Below are 27,638 nucleotides of genomic sequence, written 5' to 3' on the forward strand. Positions count from 1 at the left end.
AAAAGGGAATTTATTTAATAGACAGAGAGCACCCAGGAGGATTGGAACCTGGCATGAACAAATGTGGATCAACTAGTAAGTTCATGGCCAGACTTACACAGAGCAATGGATACTCAATACCAGGAGCCTGCACTGGACATAGGATACCAGGTGTTGCCTCAATTGATAGTCAGACACAGCTGCTCTCAACATAGATCCTTTCCTACCCAGTTTCTTTGTGTCACTAGTCAAGGGTGGGGGGAGGTACACCCCAGATTCAAGGGAGGCTGGGGTTGTAGTTTTTTGCTTCCAGAGGTGACGGTGATCTGTGCCACCTGGGATGGACCTGATGCAGAGAACCAAAAACAAACAAGAAAACCCTACTGATGTAATTTCAAGTCATGTGGAGTTTTCAAGATAAAGGGATCTAAGACATCTTCTAGTTCAGATCCCCAAAGTCAAACCTTTGAAAAACCTTTATGAATAGAGGGCAAATACATAAATTATACTAGGGGCCCAGTGCACGAATTCATGCACCTTGAAAGGAACTGTGGGCTGTGAAGCTGCAGTAGGCACAGGGGCTGGTCCTCTGCACCCCCACCTAGCCCCTCCCACTGTGGCCCCATCTGCTGGCAGCCCTGCTCCCGCTGCTGCCGCTCCCACATGCTGACAGCTCGCAGCTATTGGGGCCGGCGCCAGCACGTGCGAGTGGCAGCTGCTGCCCCGATCGCCCCTCAGGAATAGGGGGAGGTGGAGAAGCCCTTAGGAGCGGTCGGGGCTGGCACTGGGCGCTGGCAGCAGGTGCAAGAGGCGGCTCCGGCGCCAGCAGCGGGTGCAAGTGAGGCAGGCGCCAGCAGCAGGTGAGTGTGCCGCGCGGGAGCAAAGAATTTTCAGTAACTACCAGAGGCTCGCCCAGATGACAGCAACCTGACAGCAACGGCGCCCTGCCTTGGTCTGGCATTCCCGCTCACCTGCTCCACCATCCCACTGTGGCTGATGCCTGCCATGTTCTGTGCTCTGCGCCTGCTGCCAACGCCCGCCATGCTCCGCACGTGCCCCTGGTGGTCAGCGCAATCATAGCAACCGGTTGTTAGGCTGTTCCGCTGTTCAGTCTATTTGCATAGTAGGGGTTTTTTTTTTATAAAGATAAAAGGGTGTCTGCCTGCAGCTCCCCCTCAACACACTCACATCTACTTCCAGTCTCTAAGACACCTGCAAAGGATTCAAGGTCTTACAATGACACTGAAAAGTGAGAGCAAATTTTAGTAAGTTTGAGAATTCTCAAGAAGGCTTGGAAGCTGGGCAGGAGCAAAGGCGAGAAAGTAGTTGGCAGGCTTATATTTTACCAATTGTTTGCTTGGTCGAGCTGAGTTAATTCAGGCTTAGAAAAGTGACAAATTTCACTTAAAAGTACTTAAAACTAAATAGAACAACTTCTTTTGTGGTTCCTTGGCCACCATTGTCTCTTCTGGAAAACAAAGCGGTGTGACTCAGACTATTAAAGCTTGTGAAGAGACTTCAAGGACAGTGAAGATCTCTTAGTACCTCATTAAGTGTTTCAATTCTCAAACATCCCTTATTTTGTATTCTGCCTGATCTTTTGTACAATGTCTTTGTTTCCTAGTTTTAAATTCCAATACTACACAATTATTTGTTACTTTAAAAATTATTCCTGGAAAAATGGTAATTTACTATTCAGATTCATAACACTAATCATAAGGGACCTTGAATATTTTGTTACATTTACAAATTCTCTTAAAAGCTAATTTAAAAAATTCCTAACAGCTTCATTCCTATCAGCCCCAAAGTGGAAACAACTCGAATGCCCATTAACAGGTCAATGAACAAATTATAATATATTCAGACAATAATTACGATTCAGCAAAAAAGGGGAATACACTTCTGATTCTTGCATTAATATGAATTTCAATACATCCTGTTGAGTGAAAAAGCCAGAGGTGAATGAGCACATACTGTGTGACAGCATTTATGTCAAGTTCTAGAACAGGCAAACGCAAATTACAGTGACAGGGATGAGAACAGTGGGTGGAAGGGATTGGGGAATAAGGAGATGGAAAGGGGTACAAACAGGTGACGGTTATGCAGTTGTAATGCATTTGTTAAAACTCAAGTATGCTTAAAATCTGTGTATTTACTGTTATGTAAAGTACAATCCAATTTAAAAAGTTACATAAACATCCACTAAGTGACAAGAATTTATTACCTGTGTCTGGACTCTTGGGACAGAGAGAATGTTCATTTAAGTCTCAAGGAAAGATTCTCATAAGAAATTAAGATAAGAAATTGTTAGATAACAATTCTAAGTGTAGATTTCTTAAGCCTGCAAAGCACGCCCCTCCCCACCCCATATAGGTCAACCATTAAAAAAAAATGCTCTCACTGAAAATATTCACTGAAACAGATAACAAAATATTTATTTTATTGTTATAAAATAAAAAATGGTAGACAAGCATAAGTAGTTACAGTTCCAAAGTAGAGCAATACAAAAATGTAAATTATTGCAGTTTTAAAAGAAAAGTGTAACAGCCAAGTATTGTCTAAACTTTTTAAAAACCAAGTTGGTTCTCACCATTAAAGTTGCATTTTCTTTTTCCAAATGTCTTAGCACAATGTTGTGAAATAAATTTCTAACACCACAGAGATTAAGTTCAATGACCATAGTGTAAGCTACTCAGACTTAAAGCAAAGTTAACACACACAACATATTGTAAAAGTGGGAATGGCTTTAAAACAGAAGTTGTTACTGAACATTTCCTAAACTGCCTCTTTTCAAGGTGGTAGAATGGAAATAAGCATTCTACATGTTTGAAAGAAATAAACACATTATTTACTAAAATTCCCTTTGCCTTGTGTGTAGGCAAGGGAAGTTCAACTAACACTTTTTGGGGGGTAAGAGGGTGGACAATACTCATTTCCATGATTTTGTTTCACTCTAGTATGGCTAAGTGCAGTCATAATCTGGACTCATAAACTAAAAAGAATAGAAAATGTATGTTACAAACTAGATGCTAAAAAAAAAATCTTAATGCTAGAGACTTGCTGTGATGTGGTTCTCAGCAACACGACCAAATTGCTTAATACATTGGACTACTTTATGGCAAGAACAATTAGGAAAGGACAAAGGGAATGAAAATACTGGGACGCAAGACAAAACCTTGTTATTCCACACACAGTATTATATTCCTCCTCCAGGACGTCTGCACTTGTGCCAGAGCCCTGTTACCTCAGTACTCAGGTAAGTCAGCCCTCTCTCCTCCCATCACCAAAAGACTTAACTTGGCAAGAATAACCTGTGGAGTTTTGTCTCGTACTGTTTTTTTTTGCCACAAATTTTCTCAAATAATTATTCCCACCAACCTAAAGTGAAAAATGCAATTAAACACTGAAATGAAATCAATTATCTTTGTTTTACAGCCACATCTGAACAAAATATATTTAAGGAAATTGTTAAGAGTACTAAACTTCTTATTAAGTACTTGAAAATACTCAAATATCTTACCTTATCATAATCGATAACATCTGTCAGTAAACTCACCGGCACAAATCAGAAAAATAACACTATAATAACTTTACACTATACCCTTTAAAAGTTTTCATGTCATGTAACCTAATTTTATGGTCACTAACCTGAACCTCCTATTAAGCTACACAAATAATTTATCCTTTAAAAGTTCCCAAAGTTTAGAGCACATACATTTTGTATTTCATTTTACAATAATGCAAGAAAATGTCTTTTAAAAAATCAAAACTCAAAATGGCAAACATACACAAATAGATCCAAAAACAGACTCAAATGTAAACTCCAAAGTAAAGATACATAAACAAAGAAAGCAAGCACTTTAAACCATCTTCAGTGGTAAAGAATATAGTAAAATGAAAATCCCGAGGAAATCTCAAGATGCCAACAAAATAGAATATATTTTGACTATATCTCTGAAACCACTTTCCAACATGAACTTATTTTAAAAATAATTCTCAAATATATATAAAAATGGGCACTTTGTGGTGAATTGAGCATATAATTTGAAAAAATAAGAGCATTTCTTTGCTCCAACATTATGCATAAGAAACTAAAAAATACTATTCTGCTGACTGCATCATCTATTACTGGGGTCTTAAGTACGTGACTTTTAAAAAAATGTAAGACAAATTAGGATATTATATATACTAAGGCCAAAGGATGACAAAAGCCTGAATGGATTTGAAAATTTCAATCAAGAGAATAATCTTGGATAGTCACAACCACTTTGACTTTAGACTGGTTTTTTAAAAACTGAATTAAACTTGTTTAATTATTACTTATAACATAAAAAAATATCAGTCTTATTTCACTCCCCTTAACCATATAAGCTCTGAAATTAATAACAGATAACTTGCCTCTTTTGCCATTTTTGAAACTGAAGGTATAGGTAAGATTTCCTCCTAAACTTCCTCAGAAAGTACCACCAACTGTACAGAAGAACAGCCAAGTATGGTAACCAATACTTGTGGAATTTCATAGTCTTTCAAGGTCAGTGTCCCTTAGCCTTGTTTTAAAATATATAGGAATTTCATATTCAACCAAGAAAACTAACATTAGAATATAAAATAAGTTTATCAAATGTTTGGAAAAACTGCTGTGCAAAATAACAATTTTTTTTACTAGAATATTTTACCCAAATAAAGTACTAGTGTGAGTACCAGCACCACAGACATTTTTAAAGAGCACCTTTCCCTTGAAGACTTTAAGTAGAAATATCTAAGTGGGATAAATCAGAGTCCCTAATTAAGACCTTGGCACAGGCATCATCCCATCTAATTGTCCTAACTCATTAGTAAACCTGCACATTTGCCAGAAATGCTTTAAGAAGCAAGCACATACTTGCTTTGGATAGCACTGTTGTGTTCAGGGCCGCACCATATGGCTCCCATTCTGGAAAATATGCAACTACCATCAAATGCAACACATCCCAGACTTTCATGGCTGTCCCAAAGTGATCTAAATAGAAGCACAAATGTATGCAAGCACACTGGCTGGTAACACCCATAATGAATTCTGCCAAAAGAGAGTCAAGTCAAATTTGAAAATGTGACCAAAACATCTAAGCACTGAGATACCTACTGGCATCATCCGGAAAAGGTTTTATTTAATTTGTAAATGTATGGATTTTGATATTGCACGTATTCAATGTAAAGCTTATCAAACACTAAGGCAACGTGTCCCCACTCCTGGATTTTAAATTCATTTTGGATAACTCAAAGAATTGAGAGAAATTGAAAGCATCTTTCAAAAGCTCCCTCCAAAAAAGCAGTTACGTCATACTTCAAAGAAAACAAAACAAAATGAATGAGATTAGCAAGCAATACTCTTGGGCAAATTTAACACATTCTAGCATTATAAAAAGTTGTTTCTATTAGTTTGAGGTGTTTCTTTGCTTTAGTCAAATAGTGTCTGTGTTTGACTAAAATCTGACCCAAGTCAGGGCAGGCTGCCAAATTTAAGGCAGAAGTCATTTATATCTTTGTATGCATATGCTACCAAATTATGGGTTTCCCTGTAGATTCTTTCAAGCAAAGGATCTTACCTTATAAACACATTCTAAACACCAGCTGAAAACGAACTTAGAGCCCATTTGAGTTCTACATTGGTTGAGGCTTTTACTATAATAAATTAAAAACTTATCTAGCTGTTTGAGACAAGCCATTAGTTCACAGCTCTTTGGAAACATAGGCAACATATAAAATCCTTTCAAAAATGAGCTTCCTAGCCTTGGCCGGGTAGCTCAGTTGTGAGCATCATCCCAATATGCCAAGGTTGTGGGTTTGATCCCCAAGAATCAACCAATGAATACATAAATAACTGGAAAAACAAACTGATGTTTCTGTTTCTCTAAAATGAAAAAAAAATGGGCTTCTTTTTTTTGAATTAGAGTTTTGTTTTTCTGGGTCAAGCAATCTTCTCTTTCCCTTTAGATTCCAAAGTTTAGAAAAATGCCCCAGAATGCTTTCTTTGGGCACTAATTTCAGTGATACAGAATTTGGACAGTTCAAGGATTTTTGAACTTTGATCTGAAGTGGCACACAAAATAATTTTAATTTTTTTCAAAGGCAGGGCAATAATTTAACAGTATATTCAATTTGAAGATAATCCATTTGACTTACAAGTGAGGCTTGACTTACTCTGTCCAAATTCTAACACATCAAAGTCAGTAGAATGAAAATAATGAAACAGAAGAGGCTCTAACTTCTATGTAGACTTGTTGACATACAAAAGCTAGATTAGCATTTTCTTCCTGAACAAACTCAGAACTGCTTTTGTTAGAAAAAATTATATATTTTATTTTCTTGGATATTTGCTTTAAAAAGGTATTAATTCCTCTTTATAAGAGTTATCAGGAGTCAAACAATTCAACCAGATAGATTTCTACTCCAAAATACATTTATCTTTGGAAAACAAGGTAACAGTTGTAAAAGCAGTGTAGTAAGAGAATAAAATGCAGTAAGATCTGAAACATGGGTAAGATATTCACACATGAAAGTGTAAATATAATACACAGAGCCATTCAAATACACATTTATAAAGAGAATGGAAAGGTACCTAAAATAGCATTTTTATATATAAAATTTTCATATTAAAATATTGCTCATAATAAATAAGAGGTGATATTATGAATTTAACTTCCCTCTTAAAATTTTTATCTTTAGTAGTTCAGACTAATCTAAGGTATTTGTTAACCTTCTATTGGTTTGAGAGGTGAATTACATTAAACTATGTTTCATAAAATCACACTGTAACAGTATACTTAAATAGTCACATGTGGTAAAAGTTAGGGAGGGCCACTTAGTAATTATGGGGAAAATAATTCCCCAGATAAACCAAAATGATGAACCCTAGAAGACTAGAGTGTGACGATCCGCTTTTTCTAACAAAGATGTTCAATACTGCCTTTAAGTTCTGCAAACTTAATGACCACATTGCAAGTGGCTGACCAGGAAGTGGCGGGGCACAGGAAGTGAGTGTAAGTTGAGTTCCGTTGCTCATGTCAGGTGGGACTTCATTCCCGTTCGCCCCACTTGCAGACATGGTAACTTGGAATAGTTCTTGAGAAGCTGTTCGATGGCGACGTGGCGGACATGGAGCTCTGAGGCCAGAGAATCTTTTTCTTGCACTTGGCGTGTTAACTCTTCAAAAACTTCTGTAAGGATTTAAAAAGAAGTTCCATTTGAGTACACAGAAAGCTAACCCTATGATTTATACTTCAAGTACTTTAACACACATTGGGTGAATGTTTGCAATTAAAGTGATTTGATACCGCCCTGGCTGGGTGGCTCAGTGGATAGATCATCGACCCACAGACTGAAGGGCCCTGGGTTCAATTCTGGTCCAGGGCATGTACCTCAATTGCAGGCTTGATCCCCTGGGCTGCATGTGGGAGGCAACCAATCAACATGTCTCTCTCACATCAATGTTTCTCTATCTCTCCCCCTCCCTGCCACTTTCTCTAAAAATCAATAGAAAAATATCCTCGGGTGAGGATTAATAATAGCAACAACAACAAATATATATATTTGAAAAAAATAATCCATGCTAGGGGTGGGGTAAGGGGAATGAGTGAAAGTAGAGATGAAGGAAAATTTAGCTATGCTTTTTGTACTAGTTGAAGCTGATGAAGATAGGTCAAGGGGTTCACTATGCCAGTGGTCGGCAAACCCATTAGTCAACAGAGCCAAATATCAATAGTACAACGATTGAAATTTCTTTTGAGAGCCAAATTTTTTAAACTGTATAGGTAGGTACATTGTTATTAACTTAATTAGGGTACTCCTAAGGCTTAGGAAGAGCCACACTCAAGGGGCCAAAGAGCCGTATGTGGCTTGTGAGCCGCAGTTTGCCGACCACGGCACTATGCTATTCTTAATATTTTTGTGTTTGAAATTGTTCAAAGCCAGGGCTAATACCTTAAAGACCTGTTACGGAGTTCACCTGCATAGTAAAATATTAGTAAGAACGTAGAGATTAAAGTTGTAGTATCCATTTTCACTTCCACTCTAACAGGTTCTAACCCAATTTTCAAATTTAACTGCAGATGAAGCTAATAGTACCCTGTTATAGGGGATTTCTGTATCAAAATTTTCACAGGCAAAACACCACTGACATTGATTCTTTACCCTGTATTTGCTGTTGGAGCTTTGCATTCAGTTGCTTTACCTCACCAGGAGTCATCGAATTCACTGAAACATGAAAATATATTCATTATTACCACAACAATTTGGGAAAATAAGTTGCCTACATCACTAACACAATATCCTATTTTTTAAAAATTTGTACTTATCTGCCAATGTAACGTTCAGCAGTATCCTAGGATTCATTCATTAACTCCTGCAGTGTGGAGTTTTCGAATCATAACCTCAATCCACAGGAAGATTTTATATCAATCCCAGTACACCACCACCACCACCCCCCCCTTCCCCCCGCCCGCAACAGAAGTTTCACTGAAAAGCACTTAGGTTCACTGGATTCTGATATATCCCATTTTGTTTCAGTTTTTAAAAAGTGCCAGTCACTACCCATCAAGTCAATTTTGCTTAAACTCTACAAGGTTCATGATCCCAAGTTAGAAACTTTGGGAACAGTCTGGAAAATGAAGTTATCTATCTAGTTATGTAATCTTAGATATGTAGAATCAAGAAGTCTTATTAAAATACTAGAGGCCCGGTGCACAAAATTTGTGCATGGGGGGATGGGGGTGGGGTGGGTCCCCTCAGCCCAGCCTGCACCCTCTCCAATCCGGAACCCCTCGGGGGATGTCCGACTGCCTGTTTAGGCCTAAACTGGCAGTCCGACATCCCTCTCACAATCCAGGACCGCTGGCTCCTAACTGCTCACCTGCCTGGCTGCCTGATCACCCCTAATTGACCCCTGCCACTGCCTGTCGACCTGATTGCCCCTAACTGCGCCCCCCCCCCCCCCGCCTGGTCTCCCCAACTGCCCCGCCCCCATCAACCTGGTTCCTCCAAATGCCCAACCCCCACCCCCCCACCGACCTGGTCGCCCCCAACTGCCCCCTCTGCCAGCCTGGTCGCCCCACACAGCCTGCTGCTCAGTCATTTGGTCGTCCCTCACTAACACCCCTGCTGGCCTTGTCACCCCACTCAGCCTGTTTGGTCGTCCATTCGGTTGTTTCGGATGTGACAGCCCCTGGCTCTTTATATATATAGATACCCATGGTCTCTTCTTGCTCTAAAATAATTTGATTTTAAGTCAACTAAAATTATCTCAGCTTCTGTAGCTGCAGACTGAATGAGTCACTTTTCCCCCTTTAAACTAACACATTACCGTTGGCCTTCAGTAAAATATCATACTTTTGCTTTTGAAATGCCACTCCCAGTCCATTAATCTTGAAGGGATTAGCAATATGACAATGTGTGTGAGCCAACTGTTGAGGCTTTATTTCTAAATTATATGAAGTCTGAACTTTCTAATTACGTTTGTTGACTCCATTTATTTAATCATTTAAATGGCAAAACAAATCATGGTACTGCAGAATTCTAATGCATAGGACATACTAACGAGTATTCCAGAGAGTTGATGGAGAGTTTTAACTCACCCCATTTTTTATGGGGTGAATTTATTATCATTTAAATACTTTATTTACCAAATCTATGATTCTACAGCAAAATTGCTGAAACATCCCATATGTAAATATGTAAAAAAAAACCACCCAATGAAATGCCAACCTCCACCTTTCCGCCTTTCTCCCACTTTACTTACACTCCTCCCTGCTGTAATGTGGCTGCTGGGTCTGGACACTAGCCTCTGGATTAGAGATGGTCTCTTCTTTCTTCTGTGCCTGGTTGTGACTAGGAGGCCACAATACACTATTGTGGCACAAAGTGGCACCTGACCCTTGTAACATAGCAAGCCCGAAGTCTGAGTTTTCCCTCTGCTGCAATATTCTCTGTGTACAGTCTGAGAGGCCACCCGTACTTCCATCTAGCCATTTTGCAGAATACTTTGGTACTTGGGAGTCAAACTGTGGGAGTAGCTTTTTATCTGGCTTATGCCTGAAATTAAACAGGTGATGCTGGGGAGGTTTAGAACATTCTGAATCTGAATCCACATCCTTATTTTGTGCGTACTGTACAATCCAGTTTATCTTCTTACTCAAAATGGCTTTAACGTCTTCATAATAAGTATTTTTTGAAAGCTTAGATCGAGGACAATCCTGGTTTGCAATCAAATGGTATTTTTCAAAGCAGTCTTTATGGCCCCTTAATGATGTGGTGTGCAAGAGATTAGATTTTGGTATTCCTATAAAAAAACAAGATGAGAAAATTTCATTTTCTAAATTGCATTACAAATCTTAGTAAATCAAGGAGTTACTGATAGTTTGTAAATGAGGGGAAAAATTCTAAAGAAGATTGGTATTAATAATACAAAATATGCTCTAATAATTCTGCTTTAATTTAACTATATATTTAGTAATGTTAAATTCCTATGAATAGCAAAGCCTTTTTAAGAGCTTAAAAGATTCAATTTTAACATTAGTCTAGGTATGTTATTGTATACAATATAATATAAAAAATAATAATAATGAACCAGCAATTTACATCTACAGACTCTTGGCCTTTACATTACAGGTAGCTCTACGGTATTCTGCTACTCGATTCTAATCCTTATAGCTCAGGATACATAGCAGTAGATAGAAAGAACTTGAAACCCGCCTACTTTCCTATCTTCAAAAGATTTATTAAAGAGCTTCCTCACGCTCTATAAACTCTGTTAGGTGTTGTTGCCAAAAGATGACTGCCAGTCCCCGCCCAAACAGTAAATGGTCTCATTCTTATTCCATTGCCACAGCTCTAATCCATGTAGCAATGATTTAGTTGGATCTAAACAGTAAATTACAAAAGTCTCCTTCAAGTCAATATAAAAAAAAAAAATTCTTTAGCATATAAAAAGGGTTCTAGGTTCTAAACTAGGCTACACAAAGTAATTTTGCTGTTAAATTTTAAAAATTTATCTAGAAACTTCAGAAATTGTATTAAAAATTATATGAAACAATAAATTTCCCAGTGTACCCCAGAGCTTTAACAACAGGTCAATGTAACAGATGTGTACTATTAAAAAAATGATGTGGGCTTTTAAAAGTTAAGGCTTTTCTTATTCCAGATTGTTCTTAGTAATTAATGTAAAATAACTTTCTTTCTCCATAAATAATTTTTCTTTTAACTTTTGCTTAAATCCCCAAATGAATGCTAGGAACCCAGCTACCTACATAATAATGTGCACATAAGTAATCTGTTGAGATGAACAGCAAATCAGAGAACCACCGTATTCAATTTACTGTGAAAATATATATATATGTGACTAATATTTCAGATTCTTTCAGACATTCAGGAGAAAAATCCCCTAAAAAAGACATGAAGAAAAAAAGTGTCATGGCAAGAGTTCTGATACAGCGTACATTTCCACTTAGATGTCCTGTGAGCTTCTCAAACTCATCCTGTTTAATAAACTCCTCTTCCTTCATTCTCACTACCCAATCCCCAAACCCAGATCCTCTTCCTGATCCTGGCATCACCAGCTACTTAAGGAAGAAACCTAGCATCCTCCGTGGCAGCTCCTCACCTCTCCCCCAACTTTCTGAGGTGGTTTGCTGCCCATCTTAATAGATTTTGCCCCATAACATCTAGTAATACAATAATTCAAATCCTGCTTCACTCCATTACCACTCCCATTACACTGTCTGGATCATCTCATGTCTAGTTCTCATTGCCTCGAAGAAACCTTTTCTGACCAATACATCTACCAGTTTAATACTGGATTCTCCAATTGCCTCTCCACCTGCCGTTAGTTCCTGTAGTAAGTTCTGTGAGAAAGGGTCCCTATCTGTCTTACATGCATCCTCAATGTCACAGTGCCTGGCACACAGTGAGTACTCCAGAAAAAGCAGTTAAATGAATGAAGGAAAATTAAAATCATATAAAAAAACAAACAACCCAAAACTTATTACCCAGTATCATTCAAGGTCTACTGAAATGAGACCTTCTGCCCATCCTAGCCAGGGAACCAGGAGGGCAGTGTTGCAGGCTGCTCGAGGTTAACAGAGGCATCTTCCAGGGAACTTGCTCCTACAGTTAGTCTGATGGGCCATTAGCCTGAAGAACCGATGAGAGGCACTGATACAGAGATGCCATTGCTGTGGCATCAGTCAACCTGCCAAGCAAAATCAGGAACTTCTACTCAATTACGTACTTCAACAGAAATTTACATATACTGAGGATTTTAAAAGGTTGCTTTATGTAAACCACAGCTTGTTCATCCAGATCTGTACCTCTTCTTTTAGCTCACTAAAAATTTAAAACTTGACTGAGTTTTGAAGTTCATTTTGAAAATATCTGCTATATAAACATAGCTTAAAACATGCCAGGCAGTAGCAAAGGACACAAAATGTTAAAAAATATAATGCATTGACTATTTCAGATACCTGAACAAATTATTTTTAATCTAGAAAATGGAAGTAGGCCACTTAATTTGTATCCAATATACATGCCATTTTATAAACTCTTGAAGTTATTTTGTTATTTTTCCACCTCATCAGTTCAAATTAATATAAGAGGAAAAACAATTGCTTTTTTCAGAGATTCTAGAGGTTCCTAACTGACTCTACAATTTCAGTTGCATTTACAAATATAAACAGCTCTGAGCACTAATGTTTCCTCAGCAGCTTTTGATAGGAACAAATCTAAATGCGATGAAATGAGCTGATAATTTTGAGGAGCTGAGTTATAAGGAACGTCTAAACCAGTTCAACAAAAACTGCACTACAACTTGCTTACTAATAAAAATTTTGAAGACCAATGTAACTGACATCCTAACTATTATGATAATTTCTTTAAAAAATACTTCAATGATGTCCATGTGACTTTGTTTTTGTCATGAGGTCATTACTTTTAGAGAACCAAGACCTTAATTGGCAATCATAATTGCTAATTTTTTAAAAGTACTAGTTTTAGATAGAGGCTTTTAGAAATTTACATAGGCAGTTTATTTCCATATGAACAGTGGCGTTTTTAAAGTTAATCTGTCTCTATTGAATAGTTCTCTTTCTTATTGTTTCCCATTTTCATCTGATTTTGTTATACTACTCTCACATCCTTTGAGAACCCTCCCACTAACCCATCTGGCATGCTAACACCATTTCTATTCTTTAAGTTCCCCTCAAAGATCAATTCACTTTAAGAAAACTTGGTTAAAAATACAACCTTCCAAAACTCAATCAGGAAGAATCTAAGAATCTCAATAGGCCAATAACTATGGAAGAAATTGAAGCAGTCATCAGAAAACTTCCAGCAAACAAAAGCCTGGGGCCAGATGGCTTCAGAGGGGAGTTTTACCAAACATTCAAGAAGAACTAAAACCTATCCTCCTCAGACTATTCCAAAAAATTCAAGAGGAAGGAACACTTCCAAGCACATTCTATGAAGCCAACATCACCCTAATACCAAAACCAGATGAAGACAACACAATGAAAGAGAATTATAGGCCAATATCCCTCATGAACATAGATGCCAAAATCCTCAACAAATTCTAGGAAATCAGATTCAGCAGTACATCAGAAAGACCATACACCATGACCAAGAAGGATTTATCCCAGAGATGCAAGGATGGTACAAAATCCGCAAATCAAGAAAGGTGATACATCACATAAACAAACTGAATGAAAAAAACCACAATCATATCAATTGATGCAGAAAAAGCATTTGACAAAATCCAACGCCCTTTCTTGATAAAAAACTCTCAGCAAGGTGGGAATAGAAGGATCATACCTCAACATAATAAAAACCATGTATGACAAACCCACAGCCAACATCATACTCAATGGACAAAAACTAACACCATTTCCCCTAAGAACAGGAACAAGACAGGGATGCCCACTCTCACCACTCCTGTTCAACATAGTCCTGGAAGTATTACCCATTGCAATCAGATAAGAAGAAGAAATAAAAGGCATCCAAATTGGAAAAGAAGAAGTAAAACTGTCCTTATTTGCAGATGACATGATACTGTACATAGAAAACCCTAAAGACTCCATCAAAAAATTATTAGACTTAAATGAATTCAGCAATGTAGCAGGATACAAAATTAACCCCAAGAAATCTGAGGCATTTCTATACACCAATAGTGAACTTTCAGAAAGAGAGATTAAAAAAACAATCCCATTTACCATCGTACCAAAAAAATTAAGATACCTAGGAATAAACTTAACTAGGGAGGTAAAAGACATATACGCGGAAAACTACAGGACACTGAAAAAGGAGATAGAGGAAGATATAAATAGATGGAAGAACATACCGTGTTCATGGATTGGTAGAATCAACATCATTAAAATGTCTATACTACCCAAAGCAATTATAGATTCAAAACACTCCCGATTAAAATACAAACGGCATATTTCACAGACCTAGAAAGAACTCTTCAAAAATTCATCTGGAATAAAAAAAGACCCCGAATAGCTGCAGCAATCCTGAGAAAGAAGAACAAAGTAGGTGGGATCACAATACCAGATATCAAGCTGTATTACAAAGCCACTGTTCTCAAAACTGCCTGGTACTGGCACAAGACCAGACATATAGATCAATGGAATAGAATAGAGAACCCAGAAATTGACCCAAACCACTATGCTCAATTAATATTCGACAAAGGAGGCATGAACATACAATGGAGTTAAGATAGTCTCTTCCAATAAATGGTGTAGGTAAAATTGGACAGATACATGCAAAAAAAAATGAAATGAGACTACCAACTTACACCATACACAAAAATAAACTCAAAAGGGATAAAGGACTTAAAAACATAAGACGGGAAACCATAAAAATTCTAGAGGAATCCACAGGCAGCAAAATCTCAGACATATGCTAAAGGAATTTCTTCACTGATACTGCTCCGAGGGCAATGGAAACTAACGAGAAAATAAACAAATGGGACTACATCAAAATAAAAACCTTATGCACAGCAAAAGAAACCATCAACAAAACAATAAGAAAGCCCACTGCATGGGAGAACATATTTGCCAATGTTATCACCGATAAGGGTTTAATCTCCAACATTTACAGGGAACTCATACAACTTAACAAAAGGAAGATAAACAATCCAATCAAAAAATGGGCAACGGACCTAAATAGATACTTTTCGAAAGAAGACAGAAGGAAGGCCAAGAGATATATGAAAACATGCTCAAAGTCACTAATTATCTGAGAGATGCAAATCAAAATGACAATGCGGTACCATCTCACACCTGGCAGAATGGCTATCATCAACAAATCAACAAACGACAAGAGCTGGCGAGGATGCAGAGAAAAAGGAACCCTTCTGCATTGCTGGTGGGAATGCAGACTGGTGCAGCCACTGTGGAGAACAGTATGGAGTTTCCTCAAAAAACTAAAAATGGAACTCCCATTTGACCCGGTGATCCCACTTCTAGGAATATATTCCAAGAAACTAGAAACACCAAGCAGAAAAGATATATGCACCCCTATGTTCACAGCAGCACAATTCACCATAGCTAAGATTTGGAAACAGCCTAAGTGCCCATCAGCAGATGAGTGGATTAAAAAACTGTGGTACATCTACACAATGGAATACTACGCTGTGGTAAAAAAGAAGGAGTTCTTGCCATTTGCAACAGCATGGATGGAATTGGAGAGCATTATGCTAAGTGAAATAAGACAGTCAGAGAAAGATAAATACCACATGATCTCACTCATACATGGGATATAATCAACATAAACTGATGAACAAAAACAGATCCAGAGACAGAGAAGCATCGATCAGACCATCAAACCTCAGAGGGAAGGCAGGGGAGGATGGGGGTAAGGGGGAGAGATCAACCAAAGGACTTGTATGCATGCACATAAGCCTAACCAATGGACACAGACACCAGGGGGGTGAGGGCATGAGTTGGGGAATGGGGGGGGCAATGGGGATATAAGGGCATATATGTAATACCTTAATCAATAAAGAAAATAAAAAGATGTAACTAGGTAAAAAATAAATTGTAAACAACAAAAAATTTGGTTAAACCCGCAGAAGAGCAAAAGCCACTCAAATGTTTTCCTACTACTGTATCCTTATAACACTTGGATTGCGGGAAACGAGTTAAGTCGGCTCCCGTGAATTGCGCGTACTCCGCGGGAGCCGTCTTAACTCGGTTCATATAGATTTGCGGTGGAGTGCGGGAAACGTGTAAACTCGGGCCGATTGTAACTGCGTATTACCAAATATTTGTTTGTTTGCCGTTCACAAAGATACCTACCTGCGTATGCGAACCGTTTCATACCCATTGGGGTAATAGGTATCTTAAACTAACTCTGATTTTGCGCGGGAAACCTAAATAATTGCCCGCGCCATCTTATATTTTGGCGGGAAATTCACCCGACACCATATTAAAAGAAGGGTATTTCCATGCTTACATTTAATCTATCATAGTGACATAATACTAGAAAGATGACACTCCAAATGGCACTCCAAAATGGCCCCCAGAACACTTAGGATCTATCAATTTCCCATTATCCTCGTCTTTTCCACCTAGCCTCTGCAAGACCTTATTAAGATTTGGTTGCAATGAGGGAAGCCAAGCAATCTTTGCTTGCTGGTTCACCAGCTGATCTGTTACACAGCAATGTCTCTCAGCAGACCACACTCATACTGATGGCTTTGTAGTTCACATGCTTGACTGGTATCATCTGACTCTCAGATTTCACTTTGAATTTGATTACTAGATTCATTTCCCAGTCAAAGGCATGGCTTAATGTAATGTGGTATTCCACAGGTAGACTAAATCGAATACAACCAGCAGTTGGAGGTAAAGTTGTAATACACGGTAGCAAGCACTTCAACTGTAACTTCAGAGTTAAAACAGAATTAGAAAATTGGCAGTATTGGTTTCCCAAATGGTGGTTTTCTGTGTTCTTCTTTAATACTTAAGTGAGGCAAGAAAATTTCGTTATGATTTAAGTTCTAGGTTGTTAACATGCTGTGAAGAAATTGTAAACATATTGCCTTCAAACAGGATCGACAATGTGTGCGGTACTGCTCCAAAGTCTTTTTTTATGAAGGCTCACATTTTTCCCAGCTTAAAGACTTTTCCAAGAGTAAGGTGTTTTCCTTTTTATGATGATCCTCTTTTGGCTGCTAAGAGAACAAGCACCTGCATGCTGATGTGCTGCCCATATCAAGACTTCTGAGCTTCTTTAAGTAAGTGCTAATTGCAAAAACGGGGAGATAGCTGCATTTTGTTGTACTAAGATTCAACGGATTGAGATGTTATGTCTTTGTTTTGGGATAAGATTCCCATCCTATATAATAAAACCCTAATATGCAAATCGACGGAGTGGTGGAACGACCGGTCTCTATGATGTGCACTGCCCCCCTGAAGTCTGGATCCATAGTGAAGTTTTGTTTAGACTCTGAGTGTTTTAAAAGTAAAAAAAAATAGACCCACGTCCAATTTTCAGTTTCTTGGTTTCTCTTAAAAAACAACAAAAAAACAAAAACCACAGAAGATCTGGCAGTAACTGGTTAGTAATGAGCAGTAGCTACTGGCTGAAATAGGGCAAGTGCTTTTCAATTCAAAAACAGTTATCATTTCCCTCAGATGAGTCTGCAGGTACCTGTGACCTAGCAGGCTCTGCAGCCGTGTTGGCTGGTGACACATGTATTATTCTAAGGCTGTGCAGTGACATGGGTCTGGGTGGCTTCTGTGTAAATAACCGCTAGTTCCAATGATGCTTTGACACCCAATTCAATCAGGCTATTCTGCATTTGATGGGCAAGAAGCAGCAACCAAGTCATGATTCAAGAAGCGTTATTAGCATTATATCTATTTCCAATCCCGGTCACTCAGTGGGAAGATGCTCAGATGGTCTATCCTGCCATGGGACTAAAGGTAGGAGAGTAGACCAAAGGTGAGAAGGCAAGGATGGATAGTCAGAGCACTGACTTCCTTTCTAAGCCCACAACGGGTTGTATATGTACCATAGTGGGTGCTGTGATAAAGACTGCCCCACTTCTCTCCCGGCAAGGCCTTTAGCTAACTCAGGAGTCACTGAAGAGTCAGTCATGCACAAGTGTCCAACATACTGTTTATAAGTAATAGGCAGTGGCTTATTTTTGCATTGCTAACAGATGGAATTACTGGCAACCACACCAAGCCAATATACAGATGGGCTTAGCAACTTGTTTTTTCATATTTTGAGAATCACTGCCCTAAAGAAAGATATACCAACAGGTGGTCTTTAGACAGCAGATTTCAGCTTAGAGATGTTTAGTTACTTTTTTAAAGATTTTGTGTGTGCTAAGGGAAGGATTAAGCAGTTAAAGCAGTTTAATTCAATAAGTGAAATATAAGGGCAAATTTCAGTGAGGCAGGAGTGCAGAGATAATCCTATTTAATAAAAGCCTAATATGGAAATTGTCCCCTTGGGCAGTTGTTCGACCGCTCGCTATGACGTGTGCTGACCACCAGGGGGCAACATGGAACATGGCGGGTGTTGGTGACGCACTGCAACCTCTCACCGGCTACCTGGGGGCAGGGGTGATGGGGACGGAGGTGCGGTGAGAATGTGGGGTGTCTGCTGAGCTCACTCTCACTCTCCCTGCTACCCTCCCCCAGGATGCCAGGGCTTGCACGCTGGGGAAGCCCCTGCGCTCAGGTGCCGGGCACCTGTGAGGAGCCTGCCCCGCACCCCTGCGACAACTTCCAGGTGAGCTGGGCTAGAGCTCCTGGGATCACAGGGGCCAGTCAGGCTCCCCGTGGGTTCGCACAGGAGCCGGTCTTCAAGGTGGACCAGGAGAAAGCACGCTGCCCACCCAGCTTCCATTCAGCGCCGCTGGGTGGCCCAGAGGCCCACACTGTGCCTGGCCATGCTCACCACATCTCCGTGTGGGGACTCAGGCTGAAGGGGGCGTGTGAGGGCCCAGGGGCCCAGGTACTAACCAGGGCCTAGAGGTCAACTGGGACCTGCCTTTCCATGCCAGATGCTACAGCTTCGATCGCCCGCCAGGCCTAGGGACTGCAACTGTGCATGAATTTCGTGCACCGGGCCTCAGTGTTAAAAGATAAACTTAACCTCAAATAACCAAGGAAGCCAGGGTAGATCTGAGTTCTTGTGTTGATAGGAGATGCAAAAATTGCAAATAACTTGTCAAAAAGAAAAACCTCTCTCAGTGAAACTTACATTTTCATTAGAACAGTGGGGAAGCTGGGGAATCACACCTACATAACAACTGTTTATTCTAACAGGGTATGAAAATAACAATCCATACTCAATTCTACCTCCTAATGTAGCTACCTGTTTTTTAACCAGCAGTGTCCAACAGAACTTTCTGTGATAATGGACGTGTTCTGTATCTGTGCTATCCATTACGCTGAAATGCAGCCAGTGTGACCGAGGAACTAAACTTTTAATTTACTTAGGTTTGAATAATCACATTGTGGCTAGGCTCTCAAATTGGACAGGGCAGTTTGTCTATAGGTAATTTATTATGCAAAAGGGTAATTGTAATGAGAACATGATGGAAGCTGTCCACGTTCTTCCATGTTCTTACTGATAGTCTAGTATGCAATACTTGGTGCATAGCAGCATAGAATATAAAAAGCTAAATTTGTTTTTCTAATACTTAAAATATATCAAATTAGACCACTACTTCAACTGACACAAGTAATCTTCTACTTGTTCAAATTTCCCCCCTAATTAGCTCTAATTGAATGTACTGACATTTATTCTAAAATTTTGGATATGAAGGTGTCATAACAGGCTCCTAAAAAGCTACTGAAATGAACTATAATATGACTGAGTTGTCAGTTTTAAATATCCACTTACATGTGGCATATGGAGACACTAATTTGCAGGAAAAAAATCTTTCCTAAAGATAAAAAAGGTTAACAGATACTGAAAAAAAAAAATGCCTTCATAGTAACACCAGCTGAATGGGGGAACAAAGTAAATTCAGAGGTTGGAAAGCAAGAAATGTGATAGTCACATGAACTCTTTGTCCTTCATCTCCTGGAATGCTGTCTGCCCAAAGTTGTGCATGATTTACTTTCTTACAAATAAGAAAAACAAAATGAAAAACTGTCCTGCAGCTATTTTAAAACCTGTTTTGCATCTCAACTTCTTTGCATACATCTGAGTCACTGTTCTTGAAATTCTAGTTGACTATACCTTAAATAAATGCTTTATAGCAGCATCTAATAAACAGAGATATACTAGCTTGTGAATTTGAAGGCATTTATAATTCAATCACTGCTATAGGTAATGATAAACATTACGGCTGATGGGAAACAATCACTACAACCCACCAAACATTTGGTAAGAAAAACTAAAGCTAAAAAAGCAATAATAATTGATGCATCATACTGCAAAATGCTAAAATATAAATATTTTGACCATGTGTTATAATTGTATCATAGCAATTCTAGAGTAAAAAGAACTGTGATCTAAACAAAGAAGTTAAAAAACTGGCACACTAAAATTTTTTCATTAGAAAACAAATAGAGTTTTGTTGGTGGTTTTTTTATGCTGATTACATGGTGTTAATTCAGTAGTAATGATAGACATAACAAATGACAGGACTGTAACTCAAGACACACCTTTGACTCAAAAGTCTTCCTCTGGGCATTTAAGCTACAATGAAATGGAAATTTAATCAGACAAGCAAAAAAGATGTACATATAAGAACATTTTAGTGCAGGTAAACTGGGAGCAAGCTAAACATTCATCAAAGGAACTCTGGTTAATTAAATTATGGTACAATGGGACGCAACTTTTAAAAAATCAACATGATAGTATTTTACCTACAAACATGAAAAAGATGTATAAAAAGGCTGGTTGTGAAATATTATCTGTAGCCTCATTTCTTAAACCTGACTCATCACACATGGGAGTGTGTGCGCACATACACACACACTCTACTGCAGAAAATGGTTTAGGAGAACCAAAAATATTAAAAGATTATTGGTGGATATGTGGGATTATGATTCTTAAAATTCTTTTTGTTTCCTGTATTTTAATTTTCCGTAACAGGCAATCTGTTTTCTTTTTCAGTGAAAAACGTTTAAAAATTCCCACAAAGAAATACATTTTGGGTTGGGAAAGAACAGTGTTATTTAGTCCAAGACAATTTAGTCTTTATGTACTGCACTGTATGTTCCAACAAACTAAGTGACACAAAAAAGATTAAGATGCTGAAATCGTAAAAGACACATATACTTACCTAAAATTCTGAATTTCTTTTAAGATCGTGAGAATTTCTTTTAGGCTAAAAATGTATCTAGCAAAGAAAAGTACTTAACCTTCAAGTGAAAGCAGTCTTCCTCCCCAGTAAAATCATAACCACATTATAGTTTTATCTGGCAATCCTTGTTAGAGATCCAAAGGCTGAAAGAGTGAGGGAAAAAAGACTAAACACAAATCACCAATCACATTGTCCATAAAAAACAAAGAAACTAGGGACGTGCTGAGCAGCTACTACAAGGGAAATATGGCAGCTAGAGCAGAAAAACCTACTGAAACCCCTTGTCAAAATCCTAAAGATTTGGTGTGCCAAATTGGGTTAGAATAATTATAACCCATCCTAACTAGAACTTTGCTGGTAACTTTGATAATTTTACAGTGTTACTTAGGCACTTTGATTTCAATCACTTAGTATTACCTTATTTGAAATTCACACTTAATGTTAAGTAACTTCCTATATAATATGAAGATTAAATTTAAGGTGCTGTAAAAGTGCCTTTTCAACCTCTCAAGTGCTATGCAAGTATAATATCTTTATATTACATTTACTAATAAACACTGAAAGACGTAAGTTTTATTAGAATGTCAACAGAAGGACACTTTCTAAGTATGTTTTAAATATTTCTAAAATGTTCTATTAATGTTAGTAAAGTTTAATGCTCATTCTCTTCTAAACTCGCATTAGGCTTTATATTTTAAAATGCTTGTTTAGGTAATAACATTGCATTGTTTGCCTTTATGGGAAAATAAGAGAAAGAAGCTAATACCAGATGGAGTTATCTAGACTGTACATAGCTTCCCTACCAAAAACGGTGGCCCCCTTTATTTAAGTGGAGAGATGCTATCAAGGATTTAATACTGAGATTCAAACTGCTCCTGGACTACTGACCATATGAACAGCATTTCAGTCAGATACAGATAATCAAGAATGAGAGTAAACATAAGCATTGGGTTCACCAGTGCCTTAACCAAGAGAAAACCGATAGATTTTTCATTTTGGAAAGATTACTAAGGATCTGAATTTGGGCAGGCTTCTAGAAAAGTTCAACAAATTAGGGGAGAATCAAAACGCAGATGGGCTATAAAGTCTGAGCTGGACTAGTAAGAATTAGTAACGCACACTAATCAACTAGCAAGATCAACCTACACTGGAAACTTTGCTTAGGAATTGACCCAATCTTAAGTTTTTAAGGTTTTTTTAAAATTGATTTTCAGGGAGAGGAGAAGGGAGAGGGAAGAGAGAAACATTGATGTGAGAGGAGAACATTGATCAGCTGCTTCCTGCATGCCCCCCAACAGGGATCAAGCTTGAAACCTTGGGATGTGCCCTGACCGGAACCCAACCAGCAACTCTTCTGGGCACGGGATGAAGCCCAACCAACTGAGACGCACTGGCCAGTGCTAAGCCAATCTTATAAAAAAGCTTATCTCTATAGAAAAGGAAGAAAGTAAATTATTAGAGAAAGGTAGAAACACTAATTATATGCACAGCATTTTGGCACAAAATGAAAACAGAGAGCATGAAGTAACAGATTGGAGCCCTGAATCTTTTCCCTCTCTAGTTCATTTCTGCCTCAGTTAGATTACAGTTGAGTTTCTTTACTGGCTCCTGACCACCCTGGGCTACCTTCCTCCCAGCCTCAACAGCTTAGGGATTATACTCATTTGGTCATTAAACAACTTTAGAAGTTTTAGCACAATGAATTATGAAGCATATTAGTGTATTTAATCATATACTCAAAAAACCACAAAACTTTATGGCGTCTTAAGGCCAAGGACAGGCTACAAATATAAGAAGTTTATGCGTCTGTCTCCTAATCCTAGACACATACAAGTTATTTTATTTTAATGGTGAATTATAGGTAACAATAAAAGGAATCCTGTGAACATTTAAGTCTTCAAAGTATAATTTTTAGGTCCCTTATATATCACCCATGTCTTTTAAGTATCTAAAATGTAGATATACCCATTTCCTTTTTTTTTCTTTAATTTCTTTATTGGTTAAGGTATTACAAATGTGTCCTCATCCCCCCAATAACGCCCAACTCCCCCTCCCCCCGCCATTTCCTTTTAATTACCATAAAGTCACAGAAAAAAAAGGCAACCTAGAGCCATACTCAGAATACAGAATCTCTCATGCAAGATTAGGCTATCTTTTGTTATTTCTCTTTTGTCTTCATTTTATAAATATATGCAGGCATACAGCTTTTAAAAAAGAGGCCATTTGATTAGACCAGTTTTGATTCGATGTAAGCAATAATCCAAAAGGTGTAAAACATTTTTGTTTACTACAAGTATGTGGGCTCTAAACTAGCCTAATTCTGGACTCAAAACCTAGCCTTGGGCCAAATATATGGTGATGGAAGATGATCTTTCTTTGGATGGTGAGAGCACAACGCAGTATACAGATCATTCATCATAGAAATGTACACTTAAAACCTATAATCTTATTAACCAATGTTACCCTGATAAATTATAAAAACAAAAAACAAAGTAGTCTAAAAATTCCTTAAGGGAATTTTTAATTAGCCTCTTACCTGAAAAAAAAAACAAAAAACAAATAGAATGCCTTCGAGTGAATTTAGTAATTAGTATGCTAAGAAACCAGGCAATAGCAACATTATCACATTATGAAATACTTATACCAAACTAGTAAAGTTAAATATCATAGTTTTTAAAATACCTTTTACATTCTAACATTTATTGGCTGGCACTGTGCTCAGAACACAGTAGAGGGAAGGAAACTGCAAAAACATTTAAAAATGTTTACTGACATAGACAAAGAATATACCTTGTTATTTTTAGGTACGGAATTATTTTATTACCACTTTTTTTGTTGGTTTCTAAAAACCTGTACACTGATATAAAAACAAAAATTTTGTGCGTTTCAGGGTCCTCACTTTCTTCCTTTTTTCCCCCTAAAATTCCTAAGATTTCAAAAATAATCTTAGGATACTAAAATGATTATATTGTTCCAGCTCATCATTGTGGTTGATATGAAAATGTATTATATTTGCGAGAACTGAGAACAGACTTCAGATAAAGTGAGAAGAAAATTTATTTTTAAATTAATTTTCCTCACAAAGGTTTAACTGGCATTAAGAACATAAAACCTTGAGTGTAGATAGAATATAACATAGTCCTGATTCAAACTGAGATAGCTGTTGTATTAGAGATGAAATATTTATAAGGATGGTATCTGAGAAATATTTGTATATTCTTTATATAGTGATTAAGAACCAGTTAAAATACATATTTAAAAAAAGGCTAGAAAAGTAATTGTGAAAGTTTAGATTTCTGTAGAAAAATTCTATCACAGCATGAATACCATTAATGATTTTGCAGGAAGCACTAGTTAGAAAAAGTTGGCTAACCGAATAGCAAGGGTAGCCAATTAGGATTCAGCAAAACAGGTTTCCAATATTAGCCCTATCAGTTGAAGTAACTATTGACAGCAGATCAATGAAATTAACATCACATATACTAGACCTAAATGATCAGGCTTCAAAGTCCAGGACCGTCAATTACTGCTCTGCGACTTCAAAGTATATTTCTTGGGTCTCAAAGGTTAGATTCCATCACCTCTAAAATGGATAAAAAGGAGCTATCCCAGAGCTATTTTGAGCTAAGATAATCCACGTAAGGTGCTTATTTAATACAGTGCCTGGCACAGAATTGCTCACAGTAAATGCCTGGGACTTAACAACAGCTTGCCATCACCATTGGTGCAACCTTGAACAGTCCAACAGTCTGGCTGTTTCCTTCAGTGTAAAATATAGGTTTGAATTAGATCATTTCTAATGCTTCTGCCCATCTAAAATGAAAATCTACAAGTAAAAGAATATATAGGGCCAACTCTATTTCCAAAAAACATAAATTTATAATCTTTCATGCTAGCATGATAAAGGGCACAGTAAAATCATATTTTATAAGCCCTCTCTTTGAAATCAGTTATATTTACTACATTTATTAAAGCCAAAGTTATATGTGTGAAACCTACAGGAAATCCATGAGCTTCTGTCAATTATCATGTTCAGCAACTAGAATTCTTCCAGAGAGTATCATAGCAAAACTGTCATAACCAATTTGATCTTAAATGAAAGATGACTGTCACATAAACAACTCTACATGTTTTTAGCAGTCTACTTATGGTTATAATTTTGACTTTTACTATAGAATATCTATACATATTGATTTGTTGCCTACAACAATTTCTGAAAAGTAAGTCCTAAAAGGAATCTCAAGGTATATCATCCTAATGTGTATTTTTTTCTTTCTCTTTCCTTTTTCTTATTATAGGAACATTTCATATTTCCTACTGAATTAATAGAAAAAGATAATGAAAATTATCAAATATGCAAATTGGCAAAAAGAATGAAATACTGCTTTGAAACCACCCAAAATCTACATGTCTAAAAAAAAAAGTCTCTGCTGTTACAATTCAAAATTCAAAAGACTTAAGGTAAACTTTTTTATTATCAGAATATTCTTTTTAGCCTGACTCAAATATTTTTAAAAATCACAGTTTTATCACGATAACATCAAGATTTAAGAAACATCTCCCACATGTTTCTTGGGAGCAAGTTATTGCCATCTATAGACACATTAACTGTGCACTAATCCAAATAAAGAGTCTCAATAACAGAGATTTTTTAAAAGGTATTTGGAGAACTCTTAGAAATACTATTAAGACATTTTAAAAGCCTTTTAAGAAATTATTAAAGGTGTGAGTCACCACTAAAAATTAAAACATTTTTTTCTAGATAGTAAGATAGCACTGGGGAAACCAGCATGGAATACAATTACATTTGCCTATCAAAATAAATGTTTGGTTACCTTAGTTCTCAATTAATTAAATCAAAACAAACCACACAAACACACACACTCACACACACACACACACACACACACACACACAAATGTCTGTTAAAATCCCATAACTTCATAAACTCTCAAAGCACAAAACATATTACCAGTCAATACTCCTCATTTTTATATTAGCAAAAATGGGGTTAGCACTGTGGGAGCTTAAAAAATATATATTTTTAAAATAAATTCTTGGCTCTGCTAACTTCAGCTTTGTCTCCACAAGCTCTTATCTTTAACAGATCTCCACACTTCACACAATTTGCAACTATATAAGAAATTTCTGTTTTGCCTCAACACTAGTTCCCATACAGCAGCTGTATCAAGTTCATGCCACCAAATGAACCTCTCCTCTGTACGTACCCTCAATGTTCAGCTCAAAACAAACGTGGCAGAAGGAGAGGGTTTCTCTGTCTGTCCCCAGTTTACAAACACTGCAAATGTTGTCATCATTCAAGTCGATGTTTACAAACTGCTCCTCTGCGTTCATAGTGCCCCTGTGAAGAAACAGAAAAGGAAAGTTACGCAATTGCAAGGGCTTGTCCTCAGGGCAACACGGGCCACTTCTAGGAAGAGAAGGATGCTGAGCAGTTTGTCTAAGGCCATAGTCCCATCCAACTAGCACTTGCACTTCAGCACCATACTTTCATCGAGCAGAGACACAGACCTAATAACCCTTAGCCTCGCCTAGCAGACACTACGCCCTTTTGGCCCCATATTTCCATGGGTCGGGGAAGAGGGGGTATGAAGGGAGGCGGTTTGCGGGAATTCCAGTCCGAACGGGCAGAGAGAACTTGGGCGCGAAGCCTTCTCCGACGCTGGGGGCTGGCGACCTACTCCGCGCGGTGAAACGCAGGAAAAGCGACCTGTTCCGGGCGCTGCTTGCTAACTTCATCGTGGGAACCTTAGATGCCGGCTCGCTAACTCCGCGGCGTAGCGGGGCTTCCTGCCGGAGATCGGCGGCAGGGAAATGCACGTGCGCACGCCAACACCGGGGCTGGGGCGTCCCCTCTCGTCCAAAGCACCCGCAGGGTCCGAAACCGGGCAGCGGCTCCCCCGCGCGGGTCGGGTCCCGCGGGCGGCGGGGTGACCCAGTCGCGCCGGGAGGAGCCGTGGGTTCCCTCGCCCTGGGCTCCCGCCCATCCAGAGAAGGCGCCCGAGAACCCAGGCCACCGGACTCCGCGCCCGGGGGAGTCAGTCGGGCCCCCCGCCGTCTCCGGCGTTGGGGAGGCGGGTCCACCCCGCGGGGTGCCGCGGTCCCCAGTCCATCTCTCCCCGTCCGTTCGTCCGTCTGGGCGCCCCCAAGCGGAGCAGCGCGAGCGGCCGCGGACAGCGAGCGCGAAGTCGGCGGGACCGTGGGATCGCGGCACAGGAGGGTCGGGAACCAGGGACCGGGGCGCGGGGTCTTTACCGTCCAACTCCGCGCGCCGCCGCCGCCGATCCGCGCGGCTCGGGCTCCTGCACTATTGTTTCCGGCCGCGGCGAGGGCGGCC

General features: G+C 38.6%; 1 protein-coding gene across 2 annotated transcripts; it reads right to left on the reverse strand.

Annotated features, from left to right (window-relative positions):
- Positions 1-2,388: 2,388 nt before the first annotated feature.
- Positions 2,389-27,625, reverse strand: CUNH21orf91 (chromosome unknown C21orf91 homolog). Of its 2 annotated transcripts, XM_070406986.1 has the most exons (5): positions 27,557-27,625; positions 26,509-26,642; positions 9,752-10,291; positions 8,149-8,211; positions 2,389-7,175 (listed from the first exon to the last, which is right to left on the reverse strand). In XM_070406986.1, exons 2-5 carry the CDS (start codon positions 26,633-26,635, stop codon positions 7,018-7,020), a joined length of 888 nt encoding a protein of 295 aa, XP_070263087.1. In that variant the 5' UTR covers positions 26,636-26,642; positions 27,557-27,625; the 3' UTR covers positions 2,389-7,017. The 2 variants fall into 2 exon arrangements, with proteins under 2 accessions (XP_070263087.1, XP_070263088.1); XM_070406987.1 differs by lacking the exon at positions 8,149-8,211 and having other exon boundaries at positions 7,089-7,175.
- Between the last annotated feature and the right edge of the window lie 13 nt (positions 27,626-27,638).

The sequence above is a fragment of the Myotis yumanensis genome, unplaced genomic scaffold, assembly GCF_028538775.1.
Source record: "Myotis yumanensis isolate MYYU_CA2020_CCGP unplaced genomic scaffold, mMyoYum1.0.hap1 SCAF_2, whole genome shotgun sequence".
Classification (NCBI taxonomy): domain Eukaryota; kingdom Metazoa; phylum Chordata; class Mammalia; order Chiroptera; family Vespertilionidae; genus Myotis; species Myotis yumanensis.